Source organism: Triplophysa dalaica, chromosome 2 (genome assembly GCF_015846415.1).
Source record: "Triplophysa dalaica isolate WHDGS20190420 chromosome 2, ASM1584641v1, whole genome shotgun sequence".
Classification (NCBI taxonomy): Eukaryota; Metazoa; Chordata; class Actinopteri; order Cypriniformes; family Nemacheilidae; genus Triplophysa; species Triplophysa dalaica.
The window spans coordinates 8,357,345-8,373,967 of NC_079543.1; the positions used below are offsets into that span (position 1 = coordinate 8,357,345).

Below are 16,623 nucleotides of genomic sequence, written 5' to 3' on the forward strand. Positions count from 1 at the left end.
GAGATTTGTAAAAAATCAGCGCGTTTCAGAGAGGCGGGGAAAAGCGGAGATACAAACATGCACAGTATTCAGAATATACTGCTTTTATCAACCTTAAATCATTTATACACACCCTAGCCTTGCTTTGAAACCCGATGTTTCAAATATGGTAAGAGACATTACAATTCCCTCACATCCTTGCAGTATTCGACCAATCACTATGCACTGGTTAACTGGCCAATCATAGCACATCTCGCTTTTCAGAGCAACGAGCTTTGTAAAAATCAGCGCGTTTCAGAGAGGCGGGGCAAAGAGGAGATACAAACATGCACGGTATGGGGAAAATACTTTTGTTTTTTTACTTTAAATCGTGTATACACATTAAATTACATTTAAAACAAACAATAATATTCATTTTAGCCGTGTCATATGACCCCTTTAAAGGAACAGTTTACCTTCAAAATTAAAATTCTGTCATTATTTACACGCCCTCTTCTCATTTCAAACCTGAACACAAAAAAGATCTTTCTAAATGATCTTTTGTGTTTTGCACAAGAAAGATAATCACACAGCTTTAATATGGCAACAGGGTTGCGTACATGACAGAATTTTCATTTTGAATATGAACTATTTCTTTAAGGCAATGGCCGAGAATATATTACTCAGTCAATGCTAAGAACAGTGTTTTTAAGACAAGGGTGTTGTTATACAGTATGTTGTTTTAAAGTTCTGCTGTTTCATAAGTTGGCTTCAATATAATTTCTGATTTGGCAAAAATGCTACAGTAGGCTGTTAAATGGCAGGTTCCATGTTGACAACATGCCCCAATACCTGTAAGCTTGTGTTATCATTTTCCTACGATAGTGGCGGAAAAGTCTGATATACTATTTGAGGCCAAGACTGTTAGGTTTGTGAATATTTGTGTAGAAAATGTAACAGCTAGCCCCTTATCTATACTTTTTGTTTACATTCGCTCATTTGTGCTTCCCAGATCACTTCTAGCTAACAATGCTTGGGTTATGTTGGCATTAACATGTAAAACTAACCTTTTCAGGATGCATCTTTATCCTTCTTTCACCATCTCTGTTATTTCAAAGAAGACATGCCATTTCAGAAATGATTTCAAGAGACAAGAATATTCTAGATAAAGCAAGCCCCGTGACCAGCAACCATCCTTTAGTTTTGCGCTTCTGGCATGTTGTGTTGCACCATTAGATCTGTTTTTCAAAGAGATGTTTGCGTGAAAGCTTTTGGCAGATTTAAGCGTAAATTAAGGCAAATGATGCAAACACCTTTTTCACAGGCTCAGTCTCATTAGATCTTCAATATAGCTTGTGTGACTCAGGAGACTCGTCTGTCATGTCTGAACTGTGAGATAGTGATGTGGCCTGCGAATTGCATGATTTGGAGGATGTACAGCACCTGTGGGAGCCAGTTAGAACAGCCCGTGGACCCTTGTGAGTGTCCTTTGTTAGTGTAGCTTTGATGCCACCGTATGGGCATGTAAAGTATTACAGGATGCAGAACACAATAGATAATATATTGAGAAACGTTGGTAAGCAAACAACCTTATCCCCCATTAACTTCCATTGTATGGACACAAAACCCCTTAGACATTTCTCAAAATATCACAGAAGAAATTGACACAGACAGGTTTTGATTGGCACGAGTGTGAATAAATAATGACCGAATTTTTATTTTGGTCTCAACTTTCCCTTTAAGTGATCTGCTTCTTTCAAAGTATTACATCTCCTCCTTTACCTTATGTCCTCTCATGCTCCGTCTTCCTCTTTTTTTCTATCACCAGGACGTTCTGAAGGAGGATACAAGCCTTGCAGACACGAGAAAAGTCCCACTAAAGTCAACGAAGTGATCAGTCCCGAGGTGCTGAAAATACGTGCCGCTCTGTTCTGCATCTTCACCTACCTGGACACTAAGACGCTTCTGCGGGCGGCCGAGGTGTGCCGGGATTGGAGGTTTGTGGCTCGCCATCCAGCGGTGTGGACCCGGGTGCTTCTGGAGAACGCTCGCATCTCTTCAAAGGTAACAGCATCACTTTATGGAGATAAATATAACAAAAATTGTGTGTATGACTAAGCCATTTTGCATTATATTTTCATAAGGTCAAAAGCTCTCTAATTCTCTCGCTATGTTTTAGTTCCTGTGTACGTTGTCTCAGTGGTGCACCCAGACGCATTCCCTGATCCTCCAGAACCTCAAACCCAGACAGAGGGGCAAAAAAGAAACAAAGGAGGAATATATGAAGAGCACACGGTAAGCAAAGCATTCCACCATGCCGGCCCTGCTGCTCGCGTGGCTGCTGGCTTCCCACGGCTCCGCACACCTCCGCCTTCTCTCATCACTGTTTCATTGCACGCGTTCCTGATCGCTCTTTCACACCAAACAGATACAAGCTCGCTCGCACAATCTGACACTTGTGAAGTGCATGTCCAGCTTGAGAAGCGAACAGAATGTGGTCCCTGTTAATTGATCTGCTAAATCACCTCATTGAGAGTGACAGTCCAAAGCCTCTTGAATATTTGTTTGCATACGACATACTGGATTTGTATGTCGACGGATTTAAAGAGACAGTTCACATAAATTCTGTCTATATGCAGGCGCACATGTTTTTTTTAACTTTTGTGTTTCTTTAAAATTCAAGTGAAGATTAAAGTGGTTTTTATTGTTCCGAAATGATATAGTATGTCCCAATTCACTTTCAATAAGAGAATAGAAGAAGTGGCATCAAATATTGCACATATACAAAAATCACATCTCATGTTCAAGGAAGGTGGAAAGTCATACAGGAATAACATAATAATGCTTAAAAGACAGAATTGTAATTTCTTTCACTGTAAAAAAATAAAGAAACAACGCAGAAATTTTATGTCAGCTGGAGCGACAGCAATATAACGTATAATAGTATTCTTTTCCTTTAAAGTCAAAGGATATAAGGATTAATAATAAATAGTTTTATACGTTTTTCTAGTAAATTTGCTAGTAAGATAGTAAGTTTTCCCTGTAAAATTACATGATTTTCCCATTTTTCTTCTAAAATTGCAGTCTTTTTCTCCATATTTCATAAATACATTAAAAACAATCTTAAAAAGCATTTAAATTCAGTTTTCTTACATTTTGCATGGAAAATCTGTAAAAAAATAGCAGACAAATTATGTAAAATTATGTTTTTATAGTGTGGGTGAACTAGTCCAGAGTTTAGGTATGCTGCTATCACATAAACCTTTCTATTTTTGTTTAGTGGGTGTCTTGAGGAGGGTCTGGAGGCCATGTTGAAAGGTACTGGCAGTAATCTACTCATCCTGAAGGTGTCTCATTGTCCCAATCTACTGACTGATCGCTCTCTGTGGTTAGCCAGCTGTTATTGCCGAGCACTTCAGGCTGTAACATACAGGTTTGTCCACAAGGGGGCGATATAACCTTTCCTCGCTAACGTGCTATACAAAACACACTGGATTATTTGATACTGGTCAATTTCAGTTAGTTTTTCTCACAAGTTATGTGTGTATTAGGAGTGCCACAGACCCTGTTGGACAGGAGGTTATCTGGGCATTAGGAGCTGGTTGCAGAGACATCATTTCACTACAGGTGGCGCCGTTACATCCATGGTAAAACATGAATACATACTTATTTATTCTAAAGACAATTGTATTGTTTTGCTTCTTGTTTCGTGTATGGTCGATAGCCTAAATACAGAATTTGTTTAAATGTTTAAATACAGCCTATTTATCTTATTGGCCCCGTCAAAACATTTCATTATGCCGAATATAAGTGTACTACAAAGATTCGGCATGAAATGTCAAGCTTGTATTTTGATTAAATAAGTGAATGAAAAACAATTTTATAATATGATGAATTTGAATTGAAATGTTTACAGTCAGCAGCCGGCACGCTTTAGTAACCGGTGCTTGCAGACCATTGGCAGATGCTGGCCACACTTGCGAGCTCTGGGTGTGGGTGGAGCGGGCTGTGGCATACAGGGATTGGCTTCTTTGGGTGAGTGAGAGTACCTGAGTGTTTTACTTCTTGTGTATAACAAAGCAAATAAGCAGATCTGTCAGGTTGTTGTTTAAACCATCGAATAAGTGTAGTTGTTTTTGTGCAAAGTGGTACCTGTATTTGACATTCACATGGCACTCTGGGATGCAGAGATGCCTGCAATTACAGTAAATGACGCTTTTATGTTAACATGCTGCTATGATTGAACCACAAGAAAATGACTTTGCTATAAATAAATGGTTTAAACGAAGGGCCATTTTTTCCTACTTTATATACATTTTAAATGTCTTTGACCTTTATGAAAATCACAAGACTTCCTGTCTGCAGTTACTGTAGTATAGTACAAAAACCAGCAGAGCCTTTTAAATACCTCTCACCGGTCTGAATCAGTAAGATTGATGTTTGCAAAAGAGATTTTACTTGTTTTTCCACATTCGATTTGCTTATTGTGAAGCGCAGCATTAAAACCACATGTTCTGAATTTTGACAATCCTCATCGTCTACAGATGCTGTATATTATCAGAATTGTTCCCTTCCTGTGATGTTTTTTGAAATATTAACCGCATTTATACATTTTTAGCATTGCATATGTGGAACCAAAATATATTCATTTAACTGGAAAAATGTATGAGACCATTCCAAAAATGTATTTATCAGCATTTCTAAATGTATTGTGGCCAGTCCAGTGTTTGTTGAACTTTCACAAAATCAAACCTCAGGAGTGACATAAAGTCATTCAACAGCCATGTGAAAGGCGGACAATATGACAAGACGCATGAAAACTGAGATAAAAATTGAGGTTATCCCTTAAAAAGTGATACTTACATTTCTGTACATTTCCTAAATACGTGTACAAATTCTACTGTTGTGTTGCTTAGTAAAAGTGAATATGACTTGTTTTCTTTGCAGTTTTTTTAGGTCTGAAAAATACAGAGCATCTTTTCTGTTACTTTGAGCGGTTTTTCCAGTTTTTATTTTCTGCAAATAAATGCAAATAGAAACAATATTTTTATATGAAATATGGATATCGTTGGTAGTTCATAGATTGAAACAAACATCATAAGTTTACCTTAACATACACCTATAAACAGTACATTTAAAATCTGAAAAACTGATTTTGAAATGTTTTTTCACGGCGGTACAGTATACTTCTCACTTAATGCCTAGTAATTATTACAGTTTTACTCATGTTAACTAGTTGGACAACAAAAGCATGGTCAAATCAGCATAATTTGCAATGTTCAAGACAAAAATCAAATGTTAAGTCTGAAAAAACTTGTATCTGATCATCAAACGTAAGATATAGTGACAGAACAGTAATGGCTGAATACATGAGAGTTGTCAGATGTCCCTAAACCATGGGTCATATTGAGTCAACTGATTCTTGTTTCCATCTCCAGAAGACTTCAATAACCCTCTGTGTTGGTGTGTGTTTTCAGCGAGGAACTGCATGAGGCTGCAGGTATTAGAGTTGGATCATGTCAGCGAGATAAATCAGGAAGTGGCCGCTGAGATGTGTCGTGAGGGACTGAAAGGGCTTGAGATGCTGGTGCTCACATCCACTCCTGTTACTCCTAAAGCCCTGCTGCACTTTAACAGTGAGTCCACATACTGATTCATCAGCTATACTTTATTCAACAATAATAAGGTCGATTTTGGCATGTCAAGGTACATGTCAAGCATCAGCCAAAGTATAGCTCAATGTCAAATATGTTTTAATAACATCTCTTAAATGTTTTCTAAATATAATTTGTGTTAATTGTAATTTAAATCAGTTGACATGATTTCATTATTGTTTATTCTTTAACCACATATTATCCCACTTAAAGCCACTATTTTTGCAAATCGTTTTAAATGGCATTTATCAGGATTTTTTTCTCAAAAGGAGAACAATGTACTTGGACAAAACGATAGATGTTATTTTGACACCTAAACTTGTTTTAAAGGGATACTTCACCCAAAAATGAAAATTCTGTCATCTTTTACTCACCTTTGAGTTGTTCCAACTATGTATACATTTCTTTGTTCTTCTGATGAAAACAGAAAGATATTTGGAAGAATGCTTATAACCAGACAGATTTTGCCCCCCATTGACTAACATGGTAGGAAAATATACAATGGTACTGTAGTCAAAAGTTTCCCAGAACTGTATGCTGTCCTACATTCTTCTAAATGTCTTCTTTTTGTTTTCAACAGAACCAAAAAAAAGATAATGTCATTTTTCCTGCTTTGGTAGTCAATGGGGAGCAAAATCTTCATTTTTGGGTGAAGTATCCCTTTAATGCTTTGCTTAGACAAAAGTAGACTCAAATTTGTCTCAACTTTTTGAGACCTGATGTGTTTGTTAATGTGCCAAAACAAAATTTTCAATTTCCTCTCAACAAAGGGACAATTTTTCATGAATGTTTGCTTAATGCAGCTGAAGATAACCAGACGATTTCTCATACACAACACAAAATTGAACCCTCTTCCTTCATTTCTTCAACCACTCTCTTGTCTTTCTTCTCAGGTGTGTGTCGTAACTTAAAGTCCATTGTAGTGCAGATTGGTATAGAAGATTACTTTGAAGACCCCAACAGTCCTGAGGCAAGAAAACTGTTTGACGAAATGGTGAATAAGCTTCAGGTGAGGAATCATCAATGCAGTTATTTTCTATTTTGGGCCTGGAGGCGAATGCATTGTAGGCAGCAAAAGAACAGGTTACTCTCTGCCAGACTAGAAGTTGTTCTGTAGTACATTATTCTCAGGCCATGGGGTTTCCAATGTCTGAAACATCATCCAACATGAGTAAGTGAAATCAGAGGAGTTCTTCCAACGCTGCTGTTAATAGGAACCGTGAGTCAAATAAAACTGAGTCATCTCATCCATACGGTTTCTTTGAGGGCACCGGAAGCTTCATATGACTGTAGATGAGCTGGAAGAGGAAAGGGGAAGGAAGTTGATGGAAGGTGACATCAGCCCACATTTAAACTCAAGTTGAAAGCTACTTACAGCATGCAGACCTGCTATTCCACATAGACAGTGCTGAAAAAGGCTGCTGTGGATGGTGGATTGCTTGCTCCTTGTTATATCATCACATCTTAAAATATGCTGTACTTGAACTTACGGTGCCCACAGTGTATTTCCACATCAGGCTTGTTAAATGTGCTAAAAGGCCTCATCACGTAATTATAATAGCTGTTGAACTTCATCATTTGTAACACAGCAGCCATTTATGGATTTGACCAAATTAACCTGAAAAGCTGATTCTCCTTATATGTACTATATGCCCATATCTGTCTAACCACCCATAGTCTGTATGAACCATTACTTACCATATCTGTCATTTTTCTGGGCGTGGCGAGTATCGTCCACCATGTGTGTGTTAGGGTGCGAGTCCTGAGCCTTCTCGATGAAGGTATGCACGTGACCACTGTATGATGTCAGATGATGTAGTGAGTGGCAGGGCTACTGTCAGACCGCCCGCTCCAGTTTGAAGTACAGAAGTTACCGACCGAGATTCAGAAATCTACTCCGGCGCGACAAGTTCCGTGCTGTGTCTTTCCCTGACACTTAAAAATGCTCCACACACTTCAGACATGTTCGCGGCATTAATAAAGCACGTGCGCCCCCTCTTCCTCTCTCTCTCTGCGCGGGTTCATCATATATCACACGTCATGTTTTTTTTTTACTATTTTCGATTGCCGATCATTCGGTGCATCACTACTTTGGACAAATATGAAAAACAATGTAATACATTGGAAAATGGCATTTAAGAATTTTTAATACTTTTAATGGCCTTAATGTTCTCTGAGCGTATTTATCAACTTATCAACCCCCGCGGACAGCCTGCCATCTGAACCAAATATGTTTATCTTGGTCTCATCAGACCACAGGACAGTTCCAGAATCACATGACACAGGAGAGGGAAAATTGAAAATTGGGCCCAATTTTGACATGTTCACTTAGGGGTGTACTCACTTTTGTTGCCAGCGGTTTAGACATTAATGGCTGTGTGTTGAGTTATTTTGAGGGGACAACATACAGTTATACAAGCTATACACTCACTACTTTACATTGTAGCAAAGTTGCATGTCTTCAATGTTGTTACATGAAAAGATAAGACAAAATATTAACGAAAAACGAGATTACGAGATACTGTATATTTTAGTATATCATGATTTTATATTTTCAATTTATATATATTTTTTCTGGTCCCCTGTCGGAATACATTACTTGACAGTGTATGGAATAACACAAATGTAATAATGCCAAATACGTCTTTTTTGCCATTTTCAATCAGAAATAAAATGTCAATAAAGTTACAGCTTTTTACAGTGTAGTTTTAGTGAATTTCAAAATCATCTTTATAAATAACATTTTTGTTTTGTAATAAAGAAATGTATTTAAAATATTTTTTATAATTTTTTTCTCCAGATGACTTATTTCAAACATTCAGATATATGAATGTTTTTTTCAGAATTCAGTAAAGTGACCTTAAATTTCTAAACAGTAGTGTAGGTCTAAAAAAAGTCTATTGTTGATGTAGTATTACGTTAAGAAGTTAAAGACCAAACTTAGAATCTTAAATTTCTTTAACAATGGAGAAAATATGACACCAAACGTTTTCCTTATTTAATTCCTATTTTTTCATTGTAGGCACTGAAGAAGAGGCCTGGTTTCTCCAAAATCCTCCACGTGAAAGCTGATGGCTTGTGCTAACTCTGCTTTGTCGAGGTCAGAGCCACATAAAGGTTCACAGAATATTTCAAACCGGTCGAGTCAACCTTGTCCTCAATGAAACGAGAAGGAACAAACACTTCCGCATCAGTTTGAACTCCAACCACAGGTCAACCTTATCGAGATGGAAGAACTTCTGTTAGCTTTGACGTGACGCCACAAAATCCAGGAGTCTATAAAGACTGACAACCAAACCTTTAGAAAAACAGACGCATTCAAAACAGGTGAAGACGACAGACTAAGATGTGTCCTTCTGCTGGCCAATCGCACTAAACTTCACGAAGGTCTCAGAAAACGTCTTCTCTTGCTTTAGAGCACAAAGCTGCAGGTGGGAGACGTCTCGGATTCGAAACTAAAAAAAGTAAAATCAACATGAAATCCAAACAGCACAAATATAAAAATGCACATTTGAGAGAGAATGAACTCAATTGCTTCCCCAGCAATTCAATGCGAGAGGATAATTCGTTTTGGACCAGATGCTTCAGTCGACCACATTACTAGGACAACTCTAACATAATCACCAGCTTCGGACATGGCTTATTGAGATCCTTATTTAGGGATGCCTTGTCTCCATAGAAACTACTTTTACATACAGCGATCTTGTGTTTGCAAGCAGGAGTTTGTACAGAACGAAGAAGAGAAACAACATGAGAACTTCTTCACTACCAGGATGGTCTTTCATCAGCTCTTCTGCCCCATTTGTGTCAAGATTCGCTCATATTGCCAAGACCACAGAGGTTTGTGGCTGTTCGTCATAGGATTTGTTGAAAGCCTTCTCCTTAACGTGCCATCCATAGCTCCATTGTGTTCTTATTACCATTTTTGTGCCATCAGTGAACTTTATCAGTGGAACCTAAAAGGTCCTTACGTCATACAGTACCATGCCAGGTGTGCACTTATCTAAAGAGGATTTAAGGGCAAATTCATGTTGTGAGGGTGCTGTACTACAAAGGTTTTTTCCATTTGTCTCACCCTTATGATTTAAATGTCAGAAGAACTAGTATGTCCTGTGTTGTGTGTAACTCAAGCAGGTGCTTCTGATCTGCTTCTGCTGCGTCCACAGCTCTACTCTGGGGCATTGAACTGCTGTAAATGTACACGCTGCTGAATGAGGAATTCTGGTTGGGAATTATGAATGTAGACATTGCACAACCCAATGATGAATTCGATTACTTTCACACTTGAGCTTATGGAGTGGATCCGAATCGGTTTGAAGTGAGACTTGATTTAATTTGTTAGTCTGTGTAATTGGTATGGAACCTATTAGTGGAAGTAAATTGATGACATACACACTCTCGGTTACAGTTTTGTTGATGCCTTACATTTTAATTTCAAACAAATTGGCTTTATATATCATTTAAACTCGCCGATTTACATCATCTTAACTTATTTTGATGGTTGGAGCTATGTGTAAACCAAACATTTTAAAGTTGAAATGACTTGGCAAAAAAACATTTGTGTGCACAATAGCAGGTGCTCATTTCTCACAGCTGCTTGTCTTTGAATAACTTGCCTTCAGAAAGCATTCTTTGCATTTTTTGCAACAGTTCTGTGCATGTTTTGGTGGTAAAGCTAAAGGGACGACAACAAAAAATATACAGTAGAGGTTATCATGTACTTTTGGAGTGGAAATGTCATTGCAGACAATATACAACTTTGGAAAATTTAAGATAACAATCCAATATGATATAATTTCAGAATTTATTTTATAGGTGTGTGTTTTCAAGTTAACTAATCATTTTCCTTGAAGGTTCTGTGTGTGAATTTTAGCGGCATCTAGTGGTGAGGTTGTGAATTGCAACCAACGGCTGACTCTACCCCTCCCTTTCAAAGCACTACGGAGGATGACACAGGACAAAGATGTTGTCACGTTTTAGCTTCTTTGCCAAATGAGATCACGTATTTATGAAACGCGCTCTATAGCGCAGTTTGTCCTTTTAGAGCTACCGTAGAAACAACATGGCCAATTCCATACAAGGGGACCCGCGTTGTATGTAGATGGAAATAGCTCATTCTAAAGTAATAAAAACATAATGCTTCATTATGTAAAGTCTTTATACACCTCTGAAGTCATAGTTATGTATATTATATTGCATTTCTGTTACTTTTAAAGGCAAAACTGGAGTGCTCTCTTAATTTTTCCTACGGCTCTATGTTCACCTAGAAGGGATCAGACTTCAGAATTCACTGCTTTCTTGGATAGTCCTTTATTGCGTGACTTCTGGAATAAGTTATGATGATATGTACAATAGGCCAGTGCAGTCACATCATACTACAAGATCAAAATGTTTTGATTTATAGACGCTTTGTGTCTGATAATATATTATGTTACTCCATGGTTGCAAAAGATAACTAAATGTGTTCAAGTTCTCTGAAATGATAGAGAAACGACAGTATACCGCTTGTTTCTTTAAAACGTGCAAATGCAATAATACTGTTGAAAGTAATGGTCTCTGTCATTACCCATCAGGCATTGCTGCTCAACTAGTGTGTGAATTGAAATAGCTGAACATGTCCAATCGGTCCACTCGAAGTGCTTCAGCGAGGAGAGCGCTTCTATTGTGCAATGTGCTGCTTCCTAAATCACATCACGGAGCTTCAACTGAGAGTATTTCTATTTTTACAGTTGGCGAAGACGAAGTTTCATTTGAAGTGATTTTTGCGGTGGTGGTTCTTGGTTTTGTTTGCTGAAATGTGGACCAGAATGCAAACCTCACTAGGAGGAAAGTCAAAAACTGGAACCTACCCACACCACCATATAATGACCGAGTGTGCTGGCACTCCTGTCTGTTGAAGACTGAAAAGAACTGTATGTATACGTCGTTTCTATAAGAAAGGAATTAGGTGTAAATATTCAAAATGTAATATAAAGATCATCTGTAGTGTTTATGGGTACCGCGAAAGATTTCCAACATGGCGTTCGTATCGACCAGATGAACTTGGAAAGTATTACATTTGCAGTATGCTGTGTTAGATAGATGCTTTATCAGGAAAGTGTATCAGAGTCCTATAGAGATGGAAATAATTTAAAAAGAGAGTACAGTTTATTTCAGCTATTTATTTCTATAAAAAGAGATGTCTATGATGATGGCATGTTTGTGCTAAAGCATTATATATCATGTTGCCTTTCAACTGTTCTGCTGTAAATGTCATTAGATTATTAGAGATCTGAGTGCTCTGGATTACTGCTTGCTGCCTTTCGTTTTTAGACTGTGCAAACGTTGCACCATTACAATAAAAACGAACTGTTGATGTTATATTTGGTTTTATGTTTTAAGTTTTTCAAAGAATTGGACAATGCACTTTTCTTTGAATCAGAGCTCTTCAAGCACTCGGATGAATTGTGAATCACGTGGAATTTTTCCGTTCCTAAACTTTCCTCTATCTAAGAGTTTCGGCTTTTCATGACAAGTGTTAGTTCCCTTTGATAGTTTCGATGACTTTTTTATGAAATACTTGGAGTGGTCCTATTCGATGCATAGCATAAACCTGCCATATAAATAGATGGTAACAAAATGTTGGTATAATGCTTGGTCATGTAAACCATTTTTTATGTTTTTGTTTTGTTGTCGGGAGAAGGTGCTAGGTGAATAATGCCAAGAGCACTTTGAATTAAACAATTGATGTAACCAAATTAAGGCCAAATATAAGCACTTCATTTTTTTACTGATTCTGTATGTTTATTCAAGAGATTTGGAACTTCTCCTGTAAACTGACGGATCTCGAAATGATTTTAGATAAAGGTAAAGATCTAGTAAAAACACAATGCCACTTTACCCGGAAAGAACTGAAGCACTCAGAAAGATAAATATATCCATTATATAACCTGTCGTTTTTATACCACAAGAACTTCTTGAAACAATCAGTTATAGTGGTGTTAGCTATTGTAGGTGCCAGGTGTTGTGACATATTTGACGTATTTGTAACCATTGCAAATAAATTAACTATTGTTACCAGTGTTTCAAAAAGACATGAATCTGCAAACATTTATTTAATAATAGTGGAATACTATAATTATTTGAAGCTTCTTTTGTTCCATTTATGTTTTTTTGGAATAGCCTGCAGTAACACAAAATGCCAATGTACTGTATGTCCAAAATTAAACTATTCAAACTCCACAGCCCTGGGATGACTATACAACACTGTATACGTATGTGCAGAATATGATTTTCATGTGTCTGATTTGGTGTTTATTTTATTCTTTGATTTCATTGCATCCTTGTTTTTTTGGAACTGTACCGTTCCCAGCTTTGCGCCATTAGTTTTTGGCTAAGATGTATTAAGCAGCTTGTCATTACCTCTTGCTTGAATGAAGGATTGTATTTTTTGTTTCAACTGCTTTTATGCATTACCTCAGACATCTTTGGAAATCTTGTGAATTGTGTTGCATTTTTATATCAGCTGATAGAGTGAATTGCATTGACATTCTTTAATGAATACCCACCATATCCAGTTCCATTGCACACAAAGGCAATTCATCACCCAAAGTTATTCGCTTTAATATTTATTGATAAATGTTCAATTTTGAACTCTTTTCTCTTTGCCTGTGGGAGCAACTAACTGCAGACATTTTTTAGCATTTGTTGTATTGTTGTGGTCTGCTTGATAGCATTTCTTATCGTCTGTTCGCTCCGTTATCACAGTTTGCTAAAAGCTGAATATAAGAGTGTGATGGAATTGTTTACATTCCAAATCTCATGCCATTTTATTCCAGGCATAATCCTATGAGTTATAATAAAAACCTGATACATATACTCCTGTTGTGTGAGTCTTTTATATTTTTATATGTCTTCATAATTGAATTTATTTTTTTTTTTTTAAAAGTTAAAGGTGCCCTGCAGTATCAGTCAGTCTAACCATTTGTACCTGATATTCAACAAATCTCTTGTGTGCAGTACTTCTCCCTTTCAATAGTTAATCACGATTAGCAAAGATAACTGATGTAATGTTGAACAAATGTCTAGAATAACCAATTTAATACGGATTCAGTATATTTTATGCAGACTGATAATGTTTATAACCAGACTTTAACATTTTCGTAAAAATATCATAAATTGTGGTTACTGTGTTTTTTACAACAATGTTTGTTTTTTGTTTTCCTACATGAAAACTTACTATGGTTTTTACAATAGTAAACTGTAGTAAAATCCTTATTATAATTAATTAGTTAACTAGAAGGTTAAATTAGTTAGTAAGATTTTATTAGAAGTGTTCCAGAAATAAAAAGGAAATGTTAAATTGAGAACAATAAAATTTACTTTAGTAAGGTTAAATTAGTAAAGTAATGATACTACATTATTTAAAACCGTAGATCAATTAAGTTATTACTAGTTTTATACTACACTCTTAAACCTTGATTCGGGTTGTTAATAAACCTATGCTTGGTTGTTACCAATTGTTTTGTAAAACAGAGTTTCTGGTTAAATTAAACCCACTGCTTGAGTTTGTCTCTTAATGCTGCCCTTACTCAAATTATAAAGTGTGCTTACCATGTTTTTTATTATTACTGTAGTAAAAACATGTTTTGTGTCTTAAACAATGGTACATTTTGTAAGGGTGTGATGTACTTGCATTATACTACAGTAGGCCAACACAAAAATCTAGTATAGTTTAGTATATATTTTCATGCTGGTACACCCAACAACTGATTATGTACACACATTCCAGTTTGTCCACTAGAGGTCACTAGAATACAGCTTGTTTTATGCTTATGCACACTTATGTAAATATAATTATCTACTGGCTATTAATTCAGCCCTTCACAGCCTGAGAGAGATCCACTTGTGAATGTTCTGAATGTTTTCATAAATGCTGTCATACAGACAATCCTAAGTGACAGTTTAGTGTTACTTGTTAAAACTGGTAGATGATTCGCAATTACTTGTTACCATTCAGCAAACTTGACTGTTTACATATAAACCTGGTTTTACCCACATTGTTTATTGGCTTATTGAAAGTCTGTATATGATAGAAACATTCATTTACAGGTGGAATTTCCCCTTCAAATCTTCCACATGGAGGAATAACCTCACAGCGAGTTGCTGGAGAGAGGTCTGAGTGTGCTTGTAATATATTAATGCTTGCTTTATGTAGATCAATGTCAATTATACAGTGTAAGCTGGTCTTCAGGATCAGTTAACCAGTGTGCACATGCTCTTTGCTTGTGTGGGTTTGAGACCAGCTTCTCTCTGCAAATCAATATGTCGAAAGATTTTGCTGCATCTACTAAGTACTTGCATTAAAACAATATAGCCATAACCATTAAGCAATGACAGCTATTCTGTTTGTATCTAGAGTAGCCTATTGTTGCACAAGCCACAGTTCCCCTATCACCAGCAAAATTCATCCAACTTCATCTTCATCGTATTAACACAACCATTTTTGCTCAGTAGTTCATAGCTCAGTAGATTTAATGGGGTTCTTAGTTGTGTATTCAGGGATCAACTTAGATACTCAGATTGCTTAGGGGAAATAAAAATAAAAAACAAATGACAATTGTGTACAACAAATGTAGATTGTCTGAGACTCGAGACTTAAATTTCCATTTGCCTTTTTTTTAATCTCAGCAAATATCTCAGATATTAGAGAAATTAAAAGCAATTCTACTATTGGTATTTTGGGCCCCACTGTATTTCCCCGTCTTTAGTCTGTTTAATCTGAGGCCAAACAATACAATACATGCAATACAACGTCTGATTTGTTTGTGAGAAATGTGAAAACACTAGAAAAATATAGACCCCAACAGTATCTGGAACATCTAACCAAATTTACATGTTAATTCGTAAATGCTTTGGGATACTTTGCTTAATTTAAAATTTGATGAAAAATCCAAATATTTCCACTTACACAGTAACACAGTAGTGTCAGTGCTCTTAAACTGAAGAACTGAGCTAAAAACAAGAGATGGAAAATAAAAGCCAGAAACAACTGATTTTCTAGGATCACACATGGGCCTGCTTCAGTTCAGTCTCTTTCAAGCTATATTCTTAGGGCTGTTCATGTTGATGTGCATGAATATAAAGTACAATTAAAGCGTTATATGAAGAAGTCTTCCAATAATAGTTAAGGTCTATATGGGCAATTCCAACGTTATGGACTTGACATTTTGCGTCATGAACGTGACATAAAAATACTCAGAGAATGAATTTGTTACAATTATATTGAACCATTGGTTTATATTTTACTGAACCCTTGTTGATAGAGTCTAAATATAAAAAAATGTCAGTCTATGAAAAAATACATATTTCAAAAAAATGGAATTAAACATGCGTTTTGGATGTGACAAAAAAGGACGCGGTTTTTGAGAGACGACAAACTTTGTAGAATTTCAGTCAAATAAAATCTAATACCCAATAATACACAACAATTCCCAAAGGGATGCCTCTTTATAGAACATATAAATGGACACATGAAAAACAAGAAATTATTTTGAGGAATATGTAACGTTATGGATGTGACAATCCTGAAATTGGTACTTACCTGACTATGAAAAATCATGTACTTAAAATAAAACAAAAACTTTACAAATTTGAAGAGCGATCACACATGGGTATTTGAACCCCCAAATATTAAAATCTGTGCAGTTACCATAATAATAATAATAATAATATTTTTGTGGTAAGATTGACAGTTTCACGGAATTGCCCATATATATGTATAAATGTTTACTTAAACTAAATACAAGATATCTGCATTAATGCACGTGGATTCGTACAGAGGCCACATTGGGATGTAGGACCTCCTCCCACATCCATACCTCACATAAAGCTCATGTTCTGTTGGCTGGTCTTCAGTAAGAATGCTGGGTTTGAATAAAACAAGCCATATCCTTTATTTCAAAAACTTGGAAAGTTTATTTACAATTCAAGTCAGTCACATGCAACATATTTTAATGAATATAACACAAAA

At 36.3% G+C, this 16,623-nt stretch overlaps 1 protein-coding gene across 3 annotated transcripts in view; it reads left to right on the forward strand.

Annotated features, from left to right (window-relative positions):
* fbxo41 (F-box protein 41) overlaps nt 1–13,469 on the forward strand; it is a 42,437-nt gene extending 28,968 nt beyond the window's left edge. For all 3 annotated transcript variants that reach the window (XM_056734091.1, XM_056734107.1, XM_056734099.1), the window contains 8 exons: nt 1,787–2,022; nt 2,138–2,253; nt 3,239–3,391; nt 3,510–3,605; nt 3,875–3,993; nt 5,436–5,594; nt 6,506–6,621; nt 8,635–13,469. In XM_056734091.1, coding sequence (XP_056590069.1) covers nt 1,787–2,022; nt 2,138–2,253; nt 3,239–3,391; nt 3,510–3,605; nt 3,875–3,993; nt 5,436–5,594; nt 6,506–6,621; nt 8,635–8,697 — 1,058 coding nt within the window. In that variant the 3' untranslated portion in view covers nt 8,698–13,469. The remainder of the gene's footprint in view (nt 1–1,786; nt 2,023–2,137; nt 2,254–3,238; nt 3,392–3,509; nt 3,606–3,874; nt 3,994–5,435; nt 5,595–6,505; nt 6,622–8,634) is intronic.
* The last annotated feature ends 3,154 nt before the right edge of the window (nt 13,470–16,623 follow it).